Here is a 17469-nt window from a genome sequence, read left to right on the forward strand (position 1 = left end):
ACTCGGAAAAAAAATCCGAGTGCTCCTATCAGGGGTCGAACCTAAGACCTTCCGATTACTGATTCGGATGCTCTACCACTGAGCTACAGGAGACTCGTGGGAGCTATTAAACTAGGTTCATGGGACAAACATCCTGCATACTGCTAGGATTGGAATGTCAATGTGTGGCATATGTGCAATGGAAATAATGTGATGGAATATGTAAGTGACACAGGCAAACTCGGAAAACAAAAAGAAAGAAAAAAACTTGTTGGTAATATGTTATGGTAATACCGTAAACTGCCTCTTATAAGCCCCCCTCCCCCCCCCCCCCCCCGCTTATAAGCCCTCCCGGTTATAGGCCCATCTACCTGTAAACCAAAAAATACATCCCATTATAAGCCCCCCCCCCCCCCCCCGATGTAAGCCCCCTCTAGTTTCGTTCGTGTTGTTAGTTTTAATGTTCTTCCAAATATTGACGTTTGAAAGAGTAAATGAAAAACGTATTTCGATCAACACTGCTTTAGCTCGTTTGGAAACGGTTTTTTTATTCTGGTTATAAGCCCCCCCCGTTTAGAAGCCCATCTAAAACCCCTTACGAAGTTGCATAAGCTCAGGGTTTATGAACGTCAGTTTACGGTATGGTAAATCTTTCAGTTATGTCGTTTTTATTTGAGAGCCGAGGAAGCCTCTCGAGTGAAAGATGATTGGTTGGATAAAAATGTATAACAAGAGAAGCACATTGTATAACTCAGTATATGAAGAAAAAATATTTACCCCAAAAGATTAACGGATAACATTTTGTTATTTTTTGAACAAACTATAGGAAGCTATCCTTGAGGAGGCCACGAAACTTCGTGAAAGTGCAACGGATGTGGAGGAAACAATCGGTACTATCGAAGACTTCTTGAAGAAGCTCCGTTTGCTTGCAGTTGAGGTATATTGTCTGGCCCATACCTAGTTTACGTTGTTGTCGAACAACAAACAAACAAATGTCAAATAGAAAGACAGACAGATAGAAAAACAAATTAACAAACAAGCAAACATATAGACAGATCGATCAGTGAAGAACGTTTGAAAAAAATTCACAAACAAGCGAATAAAATCAAACAAAAAAAAATGGTAAATATGTACTTTTCAGTAATCATCTTGGTTTGGTTTAAAAGCTGTACTAATTACACCCAAAATCGTGTAACATTTCTCGTCCGTACTACGCACCGCTTTTGATTACTTCTACGTTGTTTAACCGGTCCATTAAGCTGACTTAAATTCACTTCTCTGTCGTAAAAGAACCATGGATGCGTTCAGCGAAAAGGGCTTTGATCAATGTTCAACAGTAACAGGGTTTTCAACTGTTTTGTAAAGTAGCGGACATACTTTTGAAAGCACCGGACGTGAATGTTTTCTTGGCGCCGTAAGGCGCCTCGCGAGCGGCGAAGGCGCAAGTACCTAGGGAGATCTGGGGGCATGCTCCCCAAGGAAATTTTTAAAATAGAATACTCAGAAACGCCATTTCCAGCGTTTCTGGAACCAAGGAAACAGTTTCCTAGGCAATGCTGGCGCTCACTAAAATTCTCTTTAAAAAGTAAATTACTGAATGAAAATGGTCAGTTGCTAGGGGGAGAGGGAGGGAGAATTGCAACAACAGAATTTTCATTGGCTTATCATTATTCTGTTACCCTCTAGTCAGTATGTTCATGAGATGCCTTAGTAAGAAAAATATATAACACAGTAGTAAAAAAAATCGCCAATATTGATCTCAAAGTACCGGACGTGGAATGGCAAACGACCGGACGAAACGTCCGGCCTCCGGCCTCAAATGAAAACCCTGCATAATTTTTCAAAAATGCCCACTTTGGGCAACGTTTTAGAAAAACTCCGTTTTGGAGCGTGTTCGATCGATTTTGATGTCTTTGTGTCACAAAAAAATCTCTGTTTTCCTCTGAAAGGTGGTCGAGAAGGTACATAAAACGGAGTCTTGTGGCATACGTTCGCGTCTTGCTTGTACTTGGAATAACCGCAACTTAGCGTTTGTGTTTATATAAGTGAAAAGATACCTATTTCAGTCTCGTGACCCTCACGTGATTCTCCACGTGACTTCTTCTTCACGTGGTTTATGACTTTGCAGGACTAGAAGGCACTCCCAAACTCTTTAGCATATCGGTGCATTTGTCAAGGGTTCACCCCTTTTAAGTGGAGGATTCTTGTCCGTCGATCGTTTATAAAATGGTGGACAACACAACTGGACGGCGTACCATTTTATGGTATTGTAGAAAACTGAACGACTTATTTACTACAACATCGGATAACACAACAACATTGCATTACATTGTTAAGCTTAAATCGTGTAAACCTCATACCATGCACGCAAGCGTGAACTCACTAGCAAGAGTTTGTAGATTTGAGTTGTTTCTTTAGATGTTTTCGAAGCGTCCAATGATAGTTTTCTGTTTTTTTCCCACAGTTCAATCAGCACGGTTCCCTCCTCGGATTACGTTAAACCGCGCAGACTTTTTGGTGTTTTTTTTAGTGGAATCTAAATTGAAGGACGCCTTCTTTGATTGCTCCTGCATGTTGCGATCCATAACGCTTAGCAAAAGGGGAAAAATTTGGGCCTGGCAACCCGATCAGGTGGCGGACTCGGGGCCACCTATTCACGTGGTCTCGGCGCCCGTAAATTCTTGGGCATCCGTGCTCAACTCAAAAAATGTGAGGGTGCCGGGCCTCAAATTTTAGGCACGCATGCCAAATTAAAGGGGTGCACTGCCCAAATCACTTGTCGTGTAAACTTGACTTAAATGAGATCTCAAAAAGAGGGGTAAAACATCCCTCCTATACTACTGTGCAGGCGCCTCTGATTTCCCTTCCTCATCGGAAAGATCTAAGGACACATCTGCGTACAGATCAGTGTAAAACAGACATGAATCTTACTAAAATAAGTTGTATTTTTAGCCTCAGAACAGTATGCCTGATGTTGTGATCTGGATGATGAGTGGAGAAAAGAGAATAGCATATCATCGTATTCCAGCTTATGATCTTCTGTACTCGCCTCATGTAGCTGCTCGTGGGAAGCACTGTGGCCAAGTGTTGGATCTGTTCATGGAGGTAAAGCTTACTGGAAACCATTTTAATTTACCCTGCTAAAGAGAACAAAATTTGCGTGAAAAGCGATAGCGGTAACAGACGTCACTAATCGCATGACATAGTCAAGTAGTATAATAATGTGATCGAAACGTCGCGGTCTACATTTCCTGATGGTGAAATGCGCCTTACAATTCCACTGTAAAGATTGTACCTAGCATGTAAAGGCGCCCTTGGCGGCAATTGCTATGAGCTTACCCGATGGTCATCTACAGTACATTGCTCGTGCCTGACAAGGTCTTTAACTTTATTAATGTATGACACACGTCTTGCATTCTGCTTGGATCAGTAACATCAGGGGTTGGACGTACGTCGGGGAAACAGAATAGGTAGCCTAAGCAACGAGGAGGGCGACGGCAACGACAACGACACAAAACAAAAGCTTTTAATGAACAAAACCAATCGCATCATTCGAACATTTCTGTGCCGTCCTCTGCAAAACGACAACGTGAAATGACCAAATTCAAGGTTTTGTGGGGAACATGAACACACGACGGTGAATTTTTCATTTTCTTTCTTAACTTGAACGCCACTCCTACTAATTTGGTTCCTGGGTAGTTCGCAGTTTCTGCAGAAGTTGAAGGAGTTGAAATAATCACGAAGTAGCGCGAGCGAAATAAAGTGATATTTTCAGGATACGTTTTCGTTGGAGTTGCCGTACGCTTCGTCGCTCCTTTAAGCTCCCTAACAATAGTGTCATCTTCGTGACAGTTTACTTAAAACATGACATAGCTTTTCCACTATAGATTTTTTCAATGAAACACAAAACACGGTTTAAAAGGTTGATAACCCAGTTTTAGTATTGATTAATTTGATTTGGCGCCGGAAACACTCTATCCGTATTGTTAACTAGTTGCGTGTGACAGCTGTAAGCAGCAGTTGTTCCTTGTAACATTTCACCCCCCACAGTACCCTGGTAAGAAGCAGCTTAACCTAGAAGATTACCCAGAGGTCCCTGCTCAAGTTCGCGTGATTTTGTGGCTTGGACTCGAGAAACATCAGGAGGCTTGGACTAACCGGCAGGATATTGAAGGCGACTTCTGCGTCTTTGCAGAAACGGTAAGATAATTGTATACTACTAATGAGCTTGAACAAGAATAGATAGGTTTAAGGGAAAAAATTTAGAAATTGCTGAAGATTTTTATTCTTTGGACTTGCCCATCTTGTCGTCAAAATCTCACATGATAACCCATAGATATTTGCGGTAAGCCCCTATTCCGATTCGATTTCCTAACTTGGCATCATGACCTGTTTAGTTTTTGGGCGCTTTACTTGCTCTTTGCTTGTCCTCCACCCATGTACAAAGACCAACATTTTCAACTTGTAATTCGATTTGCGTATGGATCACCTGCATGAGAACCATCATTCGTGGCTAAATATCATATTAAATTTTTTTTCAAAACGTTGTTTCTCTTGTGTTTTGAAAAATTTAATGACGCTATAGGGCTGAAAATTTAAACGCTTTTAACTTTTTTTCTTGACTTCTTCCTGTAAGCAGTGAATTGGCTAAAATATGTTTTCAATCCATTTGCCTTGTTACGTGGTTTGTGGGTGAGGATTTGAAAACGACCAATAAACCTGAAGCGATTGTATCCATGAAATTGAAAACTTAGGGTGCGTTCGACTTACCCTATTCCGGAATAGGAACACATACTACGATGACAAGAAATCCCTCATTAATGGTTTTAGGAGTTACTGGAGTACAAGACGGCTCTTAAATTATGTGTCAGCGATAGTTTGCAGAATTGACCTTCCAAAAAAGGCCAATCGAAAGCAACCTTAATGAAGAAGTTGCTTACACAGCACGCTTGCCATACAAATGTGAGAATGAAATTGGACATGACAGTTTGTAAAGAAACTAAGAAATGTTTTTTCTTGCTGTTTGTAGTACGAGAACCAGATGAGTGTTCTGGGAAAGTGGACAGCCAAAGGCCTGCCTCGTCCCGCCTGGTCAAATGCAGGTGGAACGGTGAGATGTCTTCATTTGATCATAGCAGTTAACAATAGACCCTAATCGCTCAGCGGCCATGTTTAGTCTCAGGAGAATAAAAAGCTTTGTTTTTACACGGCAAGCCTCGCATTAAATTCGCGTCTGGTCGAGGCTTGCCGTGCGAAAACAAACCTTTTTATTCTCCTGAGACTCAACATGGCCGCCGAGTGATAAAGGCCTATAGGCCACTTCCGAGTTGCTGTAAACCTCGTTAAGAAAGCGAGGCTTTGTGCAAAACTTTTCATATAAAAATAAGTGTTGTTTTCATATAAATGAAAACCAATTTTCATAATGAAAACTTTGCACTTAGCCTCGCTTTCATAATGAGGTTCAAAGCAACTCGGAAATGGCTTCTTGTTGACACATTTTTGCATCTCCTTTGTTTTGCCAAATTTCTTTTAATATTTTGATAATATTGTGCTTTATTTAACAACAGTTGAAGCTTCTGAAGGATTCTTTCATTCCACCCGGGGGATGGAGTTTTGATGGAAAGTGGTTTATAAATCCGGAGCTCAGGTGTGTCTTTAACTATCACATTTTGCATTCAACGTACATTAATAAAACGCACAGTAATGATTGGTAGGAAATTTATCCAATGAACTAACGTCAGAGTGCTTTTAAGGCCGGAACTGACCATAATGAGAAGTTTGTTCGAAGAGGACCTACCTTGTCTCATGAGTTCACACAGAAACATTCAGCTAGCAAGAGTCAGCATTGCTGCTGATAAACAAGAAAAGTGAGGTTCGAATCGACTGGATAGAGGGGTGGCTACGCAATAAAGACACCATCTTTTTAGGCTGAGGATGGGTGGTGAAGGCAGAACCCACCATCTTTTTTGTGGTTTGTTGGGCCCTGTTCGAGTATAGTAGTTTAGATCACTTCCTTTACGGGTGCGTTCTTGGTATAGCTGCAGCAATTTTCTAACTTTTGCTGTCCCACAACTTGGAAAAACATTGCAGTACGCAGTAAAAATGTAGAAGAATAATTTGGTGAAACCATACTTACAGGTATGACAGTCAGTATTCCACCGTACGGAAAAAGATGGCGGGTCTACATCTTACTTCAATACCTTATTTACATTGCCAAAAGGCACATAGAAAAGCCGTCTTTTTTTAAAATTCGTCCCTGTACTAACAGCATTGTGTATGCTGGGTTTGACGTTTTTAGAAGTTTTCTGTGCGTTTTTATGAGCGTTGTTGGGGTTTTCGTATGCTATGAATTATGGGTAAAAGAACCAGTCGCCTTCATTTCTGGTAAGGTGGATTGTTCTGATGAAAAAGGGCCACTTGAGGTTTTGTTGCCACTTGACAAAAATTTGATGAGCATTTTGATATATTTTATAGATTTCGGAAAATTTTGTGATGGACTTCATTTCTACTGCCCTATCAAATCAACAAGAACTAAGTTAAGAGAAGTCTAAGACACAAATATCCGTTTCACAATCCTCGCATTTTGATTGAACAGATTCCATAAAACTAAACTTTCAGAGTGAGATGCCAAAAAAAACAAAAACAAAAACAGAACCGAAATAAGTCACGTGATCACCCACAATGTAATCGGTGCGTGACATTCACTTAGTAAAGATGCCGTGATCTTTTCGTTAATACACCTTTTTCACTTAAGGGTGCATATATTACAACATTATTTCTTCTTTATTTCTGTTATGTCTGTAGTTTAACTTACGAGAGAGACACAGGTTGTAAGAGTTTTCTGGAAGACTTGTTTGAAAATGAAGATCGTCTGCCTGGACAAAACTGGCAACCAGCTGCGGTGCAATGGACAGACATCGTGAGTACTCGGTTTTACTGACCTTTATGTAGCCTTTTGTGCTGTGAACACATTTCATGGCAAAACGGGACACGATTCCATGAAGTCCACCGTTTAAAGAACTCGTGCGATGAAACTGTGAAACGTAATTGGTTGAATAAGTTGATGATTAGTCTCTTTTACGGGCATACAGGGCGATTTTAATCGTTCGTCGCGTTCATCAGGAACTCTGGCGAGTTCACCGTGCAGAAATGTGTACACCTGCCCGTGACATGCGTATATAATCACCTGGTGTTTTTGTTTGAGTGGGCAACGATCCTCCCGATTAGTTAACATCAGTCAAAAAGTAATACGAGATTCCTAATACAAGATGCCCTGATTTTATTTTCGTAGATCGTTCATATGGAAATTTCATTTCCGTTCTCAAACGTTCTCTCATGAAATCATGCAGTCAATAGTTAGAAATATTTAGAAAGGCTAAGGAGAAACATGTTTTCCAGGTGAATGGGCACGGTTTGCCCTGTTGTGAATATGTCTCAAATTCCCTACTCATGTCCTTAACACTTTACCAATTCATTATCGTCGCAGCATGGGAACGGTGTCACCAGCAAGGACGAGCTAGTGGCCCCTGAAGGCTGGGCGTGGACCTCAGAATGGGCCGTGGACACTAACAGGGCAGTGGATGAAGATGGTAACGGAGTGCTTTATTTGTTAGTAACTGCAGCGCTGTACAATGTCCTAAATGTTGGCCAACATTTACCATTTTGTAGTAAGATTGATGGCCTCCATGGATGAAAGCGACCAAAGATCGTCGCTTTCAACAACTTCTTTTTTTTGTATATGGTTTTAAGGTGCTTGACCTTGTCAATTTAAACACTCAGGAGGGGTTTGCAAAAGTACTGTATTTGTATTGTAAATGTTGTTTGTTGTTAGGATGGGAGTACACCGTTGACACAAGTGTGGCTAGTTACGTGGCAGTGGAGAAAACCTACCATTTATCAAGGCGGAGGAGATGGGTGCGCGGCAGAAACCTGCTGAAACAAGAAGACAAGGTACACCTGTTCAGCGTTGGGATATACAGTATTTGTTCGATTAACCGCCTACCCTCGAATAAGCGCCCACCTGAAAGCCCGAAACTTAATAAGCGCCCATCCCACCCCCTCCAAATAAACAACATCTTTGTAATAGCCCAGCGTGAAGTAAGAGGAGCGTCACTTGTGTTCTAAATTTGGTTTTAGATACGGTAGTCAATGAACTTTTATATTGTTTATGGCTTCTTCATGTTATGGCTTGTTCTTTTTGCACTTTGTTTTGTCTTGTTGAGGCGAAATAAACTTGTCCCTTGTCTTTTTATTTTATAAAAATGTTCTTGCTTGCTGAAAATGTTAGGAAAAAATAAGCGTCCATCCTCACGGCCCAAAATTAAATAAGTGCCTAGGGCGGTTAATCGAATAACTACGAAACTCATGAGGGTTGAAACGTGTACTTCCGATATCCTTTCTTTTGCAAAAGCGCCTGAATATCTTTGTGGAAAATAAATACCACCCCCTTTGCTTCCCAGAGGGTTAATAAATTACCCATATCATCTTGCAGTCTTGTCTCGTAGACTTTGCGGACAACGTAAATTAAAATAGCTATGTATGAAAACAATACTTTAGGGCCATGAAGAAAATGTGGACAAAGAAGGCTGGGAATATGCTGCAGTATTTTCATCGAAGTTTCACAGTAAAAGTCGAACAAGAGATCTGGTTCGGCGCCGTAGGTGGCATCGGAAGATGATACAAACCGACCCCATGGCTGCTGCCGTGTTTCAAATCAGTGAAGAGGTGAGTAGCTATTCAAGAAGGTAACGATTAAAAACGTTTGAATTTTAAGTCAGGTTTGCCATGGTCAAGGAAAAGTCAGGGAATTTTGTATCAAGTCAGGGAAATTCTAAATTCTACCTCAAAGTCAGAAAAAAGTCAGGGAATTTGATTTTTGGGCAGCCACTAGGTTTGGGAAAGGGTTTCCTTGTAGGCAAAGACAATGTTGTTTCAAAAGGCAGCTACGAATGAGCTGATTTCTGCCGCTTCATCGCTGGCTTTATTGGGAAAGAATTTGTTTTCTGTGGTCGGTGAAAACTGGTTTTTGGTCAGTGAAAACTCAGGGAACTTGTATTCTTTTGTTAAGTGGCAACCCTGTAAATGGTAGGTAGGTCGGCATCATGAAGCAACTGGTATTACTACTCCCGTGGATGGGATGTTAGTCCATCTCATGGTTACTTCCAGGATGGTTGTTAGGTCTCGCATGGCTCAGGCCCCAGTTGTTCAAAGAGTGGATAACTTTATCCAGCGAATAAGTCGATATCCAGCGGATAAAATGGATTGGTTGGAATACATAGCGATTTATCTACTGGATAGAGTTATCTGTTGTTTTGAACAACCGGGGCCAGGTTTATAGTTGCGACTCAGTAACTCAACCGCAAGCGCAAATACAATAGTACGCTTAAAGGGCAGTGTCACCTATTTTGAATAGCCCAAAAATATATTTGTATTGGTGGATCGTTCAAATAATGGTCCAGTTTTGTTAACGATAACCCTACTAGTGCAGAGAAACAAGCATTTATTATCATTGGCTGCGGATGGTTAGGATGCAAATGGTACAACTTGAAAAAATTGGTGAGCTTTTTCAAGTTCTTCCTGTGTTTTATTGGAGAAATCACTAAAAAAATATTATGGTATATTCTTCCTCAGTGAAACCACTTAATATTTTTCTCCCCGTGTTCTAAGAGTAATTTCGTGGTAGAGAAGAGGTTCTTAGTTAAATATTTGTTCAAAGTACAGTCAAGTGCCCCTTTAAACATCGAAAGTGCAAATGCGACCGCAAGCTCAACACTAAAACAAGACAACTAAAACTATTTACACTGGCGCTTCAAACATCGTCAGACAATGAATACCATTGATTTCTTGCTGACTAAGTGAAGGAATGTAGTTCAAGCGTAGTGGTGTTCAGTCGAGGTAGAATAAGTTTCCTTACTTCTCTCAGGTCATAATGTGTGTTTCTTTGTTTACAGCTTTGAGCCTAGATCGATAGATGCTAAAACATCTTCACATTTTTAAACAAGCATGAGCACCTCTTGTAATCACCCAAGAAGCCGAGCTTTCGAGAGATTGCTTTTGCAGGAATTCCTGTAATCACTTAAAACAACTCGAACAACTTACTCAATCAACAACGCCAACTTATCCGGGTTTATGGCATCACTAAAGTACCAAGCACAGCAAGAGTTCTCGAAAAGACACTATAAGACTGATCACAATATTCCGTGATATGAGCTTTTTTAAACGATTGGTAACTTCAAGTTGCTAACTGTCACATATTAGAAATAATTTTTACTAATAACCAGTGCGTAACAATAAACATAACTTTCTCGTGGAAATCAACAGGGCAAGCAAGGTATAATGATGGTGCCAAGGATGTATATCACCTTTGAAAGTACGTAAAATATTAGATAAATAACTGACGCATTTTTATCGTTAACATTTCAGTAGGCTATAACATGTTACTAATAATCTCTTTATAAACGTTTAATCTTAATGCATGACTTCAAGCTTAATAAATAGCAAATAGCGGGGCATTTTACCGTTGTGTGGCTGGTGACTTGGCCTTTGAGTGAAAACGAGGCTGGAGTCTAGTTTGTTTTGATACATATGTAAATGCTAGCTTGTTAGCATAAGAAGAAACATGATTTACCGATGAAAGGCAGTGAAAATTGTATCAAAACTTCAGGTTTTTTTCCTCCTTTTTTTTCTTACTTTTAAACCTGTTCGATTACCTTGTGACTTGATTTGTCACTCTTAAATTTCTTATTTAATTCTGTATTTTTTATTTATCGAGGGGCACCTTTATTAACCATTGTGTCAGCTTTTCTGGTGTTACCCTCATTAAATATTGTCTTTATTATTATTATTATCATTATTATTATTATTATAATTATAATAATATAATAATAATAATAATAATAATAATAATAATTATTATTATTATTATTATTATCATTATTACTATTATTATTATTATTATTATTATTATTATCATTATTACTATTATTATTATTATTATTAAAACAAAGTCAACCTCAGCCTCGCTTTCACTCAAAGGCCAGGTGACTACGCACTCAGCTGTTAATGGGGGGGGGGGGGGGGGGAATATTATCAAATGAATGCTGTTGAAAAGCACGGTCATTCAACGCTACAGAGGACCCACGGCATAAGACCCCTATCCAATGTTTGGAGAATTTTCACCTCGTGATGTTGGCAGTGACCAAAAAGGTGTACTTTATGCCATGAGGACAACTGCCTAATGCATTAGTGTAAGGGGGTTAGTTTCTAAATAAACTGTTTTGCTGCGACAGTGGGGAGTAGAAACGAATGTTTTGTTTATCAACAGAGTTGATAACTAAGGGTGAATTGGCCACCGTGAAAAGATTCGAGTGTTGACGTTTCTGGCGTTAGCACTTCGTCCACCAAGGAACTACGTAAGAGGATTCGCTCTGAGTGTCGTCTGGCTTTACGGCTCTGACGAAGAGCGAACGCTCGAGACGTCGGCACTCGAATATCTCTACGGTGGCTAATTTACCCTTAGCTATCAATTCTGTTGATATATATTAGACATTCGTTAATATATTAGTACTTTTACAAAGATCACATCCCGCCTTCTACTATACATCATAGATGCACACAAGTACCAGCTGAGAGTGTACCTCTTCCAAGGACGGGACCTGCTGCCTGCTGACCCTGATGGACTCTCTGGTGAGTCAAGTATCATGTGACTTAGACGCTGTCCACAAGGATATGCTTGCATTAGTTTGGCTTACTCAATTTTAGGGTGCGCTCGATTGATCCTATTCCGGAATAGGAATACATGCAATAATTACTACAAATCCCCCATGATAGGTTTTTGGAGTAACGTGCATCACCGAAAGTTTGTAGATGCATCTTCCCAAATTTACCTAAAAAAGGAAAGAAATGTAACAGCTATTTCGGTTATTCTTATTCCGGAATACGGTCAATCGAATGTGATCTTAATTTTAAGCCTTCGGCTAGTTGTCTTTCAAGCAATAGGATCATACTGCGAGGCGACATCAATCAATATTTTATGGCAATTTGTGATTCATTTAGACTACGAGATATAGCAAATTGGAATCGGGTTAACAATTTTCGTTTATCCTTTTCAGATCCCTATGTGCGCATTTCATTTGGTAACCACAGTCAGGTGTCGGAGATCATCCATCGCACCTTGTGTCCCACGTGGGACCAGACGCTCATCTTTGAAAATGTCTTCATTTATGGCAGTCCTGAAATCACGGCAAAGTCACCACCACATGTTGTAATGGAGCTGTTTGACCAAGACCTTGTGGTAAGCTGTTATAAGTAATGGAGCAGACACGAGATGAAGTACTTTTCCTGGCATGTCCCACACTAAAACTTGGCCCAATTGTTCAAAGCTCGATTAAGCTAATCCTGGGTTAACGTGAACTTTGATTTGATTTTAATTGCTGATGAATAAAGATTCTTGAAAAAGATTTTTGTTCCACAATTTTAACTTAGAAAGCCAAACCAAAACCAATCGCGACTTGGTTGCACGCGTTTTCCCGCGCTTGAACCCGGGTACATGTATTTGCTTTGAATTTTGATTGGTTCATTGCGCTGTTTACGTCTCTTGTGATTGGTCAGTCGAATAACTTTGTTTTCTGTTTTACGACACTGAATAGTCCATTTTACAGTTGTGTCCTAAGTGACCTGGCCTTGGATTGTAAGCGAGGCTGGGGGTGACCTTGTTTTGATACAAACCTTACTGCTTTTCATATGTAGATCAGGTTGTTCTTATGCTAACTAGTTAGCATTTACATATGAAAAGCACTGAGGTTTGTATCAAAACAAGGTCACCCCCAGCCTCGCTTCCAATTCAATGCAAGGTCACCAAGCACGCAACTGTAAAATGGCCTATTGAAAACCACTCTAGATGACCTGCAATTCGGGATTTTGGTTTTTAAGAACGTCCTTTTGATATTTCTGCAGGGTAAAGATGAGTTTATGGGCCGTTGTGTGGAATCTCCTGTAGTAAAACTCAAAGGGCAGGGGCCACCGGCTCCGAGACTCCTCTGGGAACCAGTCAAGAAAGGAACAGAAGATGGGGGCGAGATCCTGGTTGCGTTGGAACTCTTTCTGGTAAGGCTGAACGATTTACTTTTTCATTAAACTGTAACAATTGTTTTATTTTGACAGCATTGTAAACTACATTGCTTAATAGCTTTCATTTGAATGTTCACGTTATCTTGTAAAGCACAGTAAACAATACCACGGTGAAGTACTGTCAATGAGTCTCATTTGGATTGTCAAACCTTAGGTCAGATGTTCAGTACCAGAGGAAATCGCATCTCAGTAGCTTTCTTCTCAATGGTAACATATGAGGATTTTAACCAGACTCTGACGTTTAGAACCACCTTGCAAAGAATGTAAAGCATCATCACAGCGAGGCACCTGTCAAAAGATTTCATTGGAATGGTCGCATTTTAGGATTTTATGCAATGTTTAAAACACGAGCAGCAGTGTTTTACCGATAAAACACGTGCTGGGAGTTTTTTGAACGGCTTCAAAAACATTCCTGGAAAAGCGTGTGTCAAGAGAGTTCATAACAATGATGCTTTTGTGAACGTTAGAAATTAGCATACGAGAAAAACATTAAACACCGCATACCAATAAGGAGGAGGTTTTATTGGGTTTTAAAACCACTGCACGTGAAATTTTATTGACTATTTGATAGGTCAATGGGCTTATGAATTATTAATGAGTTTTTGAAGTTCATTAGAACGGTTTCCTTATTTACTTTAACTTTTGCACAACATTCAATGTCAATGGCTGCAGAAAGCATGTCTCAACATTGTTGAAAATGTTGAAAATGTTGAGAACTTGTTAAAAACTCTGGTAAAAAACATGGTTGATTAATTGTTGGGCTTTCTTTCCATTATTCATGTTGAGCCCAAGCTGTTGGCCATTAAAACGTATTTTTATTCGCTACAAATGTTTCTTTTTAATAAGGACTGGCATGCGTTCGTTAATTAAGCTGTTTTTGGTGTTCCATTCTACAGGACGAGGGAAACGATTTGCCGTACTTCCCACCCACAAAAGAAAACAGACCAAATCTTTTTATTGTACCCAGTGGAATAAGGCCGGCAGTGCAACGCACAGCTATCGAGGTAGGTAGCAAGTATTGGGAAGAAAATGCGATATTCCAAGCTATTGAAACTGTTGATTTTATGCCTGTATGCTGTGAAGGGCGAAACCAGAACAAGAAACAGTTGGTCGGGGAGGACAGCCTGATTTGTGGTGTTTAATTTTTTCGAAATTATTTCAACTATTGCTAAAAAGTACTGCAATTTTGTTAGAACCTATTAGAACCATTGCTACAATTTCAAAATATCCTCAAAACCATTGAAACTATGGGCTACAATTTCAAAATATATAAGAAACTTTTGAATCTATTTCCTGAATTCGAAAATGTGGTAAGGAAAGTTTTAAAGTATTCGTCGAATTTGACAAGTTATTTTATTTTATTATACAGGTGCTGTGTTGGGGTGTTCGTAACATGAAGAAGTATCAGCTTGCCAATGTGTCATCACCAAGTATCGAGTTTGAATGCGGGGGTCACGTGATCCAATCCTCGGTTATCAAGAACACTCAGAGAAATCCAAACTTTGATCAACCAATCTTTTTCTTCGACACGGTAGGGTGCTGTTTTCAATGCATCTCGGCGCCATATTCTTTCAGGTTTTTACATACTATTATTTAAGAACGGTGCCTATTAATACCGAAGTATTTTGAGCGGTTTATGACTATGCGGGAAAAGCAGATCTTAGCAACGTCTATTGGAATCCCAAAAGGAAATTGGAGGTAGCCAGGCATTTTTCAGAGATAACTAAGCAATAAAACCTCTACAAAGCGCCAAAATATAAAGCAATGTATAGGATTTTTCCCCCTAAATTGAAACTTAATTATCTCTGAAAAATGCATGGTTACCCCCAATTTTTTTTTGAGATACCAAAAGCATTTGCTAAGTTCTGCTTCCTCTGTACAGTTTTAAACCGCGCAAAATATTCCTGTATTAGTAGGCACCATCCATAGGAAACCCGAGTATGTTGAGATGCGCAGAACACATGCGCAGCAACAATAGTAGGCACCGTCCTTAAAGTGTAAATTCTGGTAATTCTTACCGAAAAATCAAATTGCAGATATCTACGATTGTTTAAAACCAAGTGGCACGCAAAAGCGACACTTCAGTAGCAACAATTTTATTACTTTGGTGTGGGACTTAAGATAACAGTAATAATTTCAAATGTGTTACACGGCTTTTAGGTAGAACAAATTACTAGTACTTTTGTAAAGCTCTTTGATAAATAGCTATGGGTTAATAGAGTTTTCCATCCATCCATCCGTCCGTCCGTCCGTCCATCCATATTTGCATACTACTCGCTCCAAATTTCTTTTGAAAGGAATCTATGAAAATTCTCAGCTTAGGAAATTCGACATCTTTCACTTTCTCTTCTCAGTATCTTCCCAAGGAAGAGCTGTACACTCCTCCGATGAACATCAAAGTGCGAGATAACCGCTCGTTTGGCCGCCGCCCTGTTGTTGGTGTTAACTGTATCAAGTCACTACAGCCGTACAGGTGTTTACCGCTGGACAATGTGGATTTTGGTGAAGACACAGGTTTGTATGAGCAGGCATTGTGCTAGCTACTGATAAGCCTAACTGGTTCACAGTTGTAGATGAGTTTGTCATAATCGCTTGCATGACCGGAATGCTTTTTCTCTAGGGGGAGTACGGGGGGCGATTGCGGGAAATAACCAAAAAACAAACAAATAAGTCAAGATACTTGTCAGTAATGATGTACTAAATGCAAAGAAAGGAGAAACTAAACGAAAGTAATTAAAGTAACTGAGTCAGTATTCTGCGAGTCTGAAATAGCGTTCGCTAAATTCGTATAGTAAGGAACGCGAAAATACAAGTACACAAGAAACCCGAGTATAAACGTGCAATTAGACTCGACTGGAGCTAAAGTATTTGGTTGATTCTATTTTCGCTGACTTAGTTACTTTAATCACCTTAATGATAATGGCGTCATGATGTTTCCGAAACGTCGATCTTTGTCGTTAGTTTTCACCTGTCTTTTCAGAAATCAAGGTAAACAGGTTTTTGCAATTTATGCAATTCAATATCGATTCACTCAGTTTTGATGGTGCGACCTTTTGTTTTATCTCTATTGCTTCCGATGATTTCTTTATGCCTCTTGTCTTTTATCTTCTTCATATGTCTGAATAAAGTAGAATTGGCATGAGTGGTTAAATTCATTTAAATTCTATGAAAGCTGATAGAGCGGTTTCAATTGAGTGTAGAATTGGCATGAGTGGTTAAATTCATTTAAATTCTATGAAAGCTAATAGAGTGGTTTTAATTGAGTGTAGAATTGGCATGAGTGGTTAAATTCATTTAAATTCTATGAAAGCTAATAGAGTGGTTTCAATTGAGTGTAGAATTGGCATGAGTGGTTTAATTCATTTAAATTCTATGAAAGCTGATAGAGCCGTTTCAATTGAGTGTAGAATTGGCATGAGTGGTTAAATTCATTTAAATTCTATGAAAGCTGATAGAGCCGTTTCAATTGAGTGTAGAATTGGCATGAGTGGTTAAATTCATTTAAATTCTATGAAAGCTAATAGAGCTAAACGTATTACTTTGGCCAGTCACAGCAGGCGCAAATAGCGCCATGAACCAATCAGAATTCAAAGAAAATACATGTAACTGGCTCCAAGCGCCGGAAAACACGTGCAAGCAAGGTACGATTGGGTTTGGTTTTACTTCTCATTGGTTGAGAAAGTGGCGCGAGGTTCGTTAACCAATCACAGAGCGTAGTAATGCAAAACTAACGCCAACGCGCAATTACTTTGGACATTCAATTGAAAACCACTCTAACAGGACAGAAAATAGCCGCATAAATAAAGCAGGAAATCGAGGCGGTATAGGCTCATTGTTTCTCAAGACTTTGTCTACAATTATGGCAACAAATAAAACCAAGTGAGATGTTTATGGAATAGCTTGAAAAATAATTATTATGAAAATGAAATATATGAAATTCATACGTTTGCACCGCGGATGAAAAAATGATTAAATGAATGACCGTCGCAGCTATGTATACAACTTTTAATAATAATAATAATAATAATAATAATAATAATAATAATGATGATGATGATGATGATGATGATGATGATGATGATGATGATGATGATGATGATGATGATGATAATAATAATAATAATAATAGTTATTAACAGATCCACTGGGTGGCTCTTCCCTGTTAAATTACAATAATTACAATTACAAAATAAATTACAAAATAAATCAAATTAAATTAAATTATGTTATTTACAAATTCTACAGCAGAAACAGGATTAACGGAAACCAATTACAGTAAAACTAATGGCTTTGTACTCTGTTTCTTAAAAAATTCCTTGAGAGTCTTAAAAAGGTTCTGTAATCTTTACAGTTTCTTATGGT

General features: G+C 39.2%; 1 protein-coding gene across 3 annotated transcripts in view; it reads left to right on the top strand.

Annotated features, from left to right (window-relative positions):
• The window catches only part of LOC146465965 (myoferlin-like), a 65835-nt gene that overhangs the window by 19817 nt on the left and 28549 nt on the right, over positions 1–17469 (top strand). For all 3 annotated transcript variants that reach the window (XM_085128338.1, XM_085128339.1, XM_085128340.1), the window contains 16 exons: positions 806–916; positions 2932–3084; positions 4030–4179; positions 5009–5089; positions 5547–5626; positions 6784–6898; positions 7466–7568; positions 7811–7929; positions 8536–8703; positions 10300–10348; positions 11587–11664; positions 12090–12271; positions 12934–13083; positions 14004–14111; positions 14477–14638; positions 15462–15621. In XM_085128338.1, coding sequence (XP_084984464.1) covers positions 806–916; positions 2932–3084; positions 4030–4179; positions 5009–5089; positions 5547–5626; positions 6784–6898; positions 7466–7568; positions 7811–7929; positions 8536–8703; positions 10300–10348; positions 11587–11664; positions 12090–12271; positions 12934–13083; positions 14004–14111; positions 14477–14638; positions 15462–15621 — 1969 coding nt within the window. The remainder of the gene's footprint in view (positions 1–805; positions 917–2931; positions 3085–4029; positions 4180–5008; positions 5090–5546; positions 5627–6783; positions 6899–7465; positions 7569–7810; positions 7930–8535; positions 8704–10299; positions 10349–11586; positions 11665–12089; positions 12272–12933; positions 13084–14003; positions 14112–14476; positions 14639–15461; positions 15622–17469) is intronic.

This window comes from Pavona decussata, unplaced genomic scaffold (genome assembly GCF_977016875.1).
Source record: "Pavona decussata unplaced genomic scaffold, jaPavDecu1.1 SCAFFOLD_155, whole genome shotgun sequence".
NCBI lineage: Eukaryota > Metazoa > Cnidaria > Anthozoa > Scleractinia > Agariciidae > Pavona > Pavona decussata.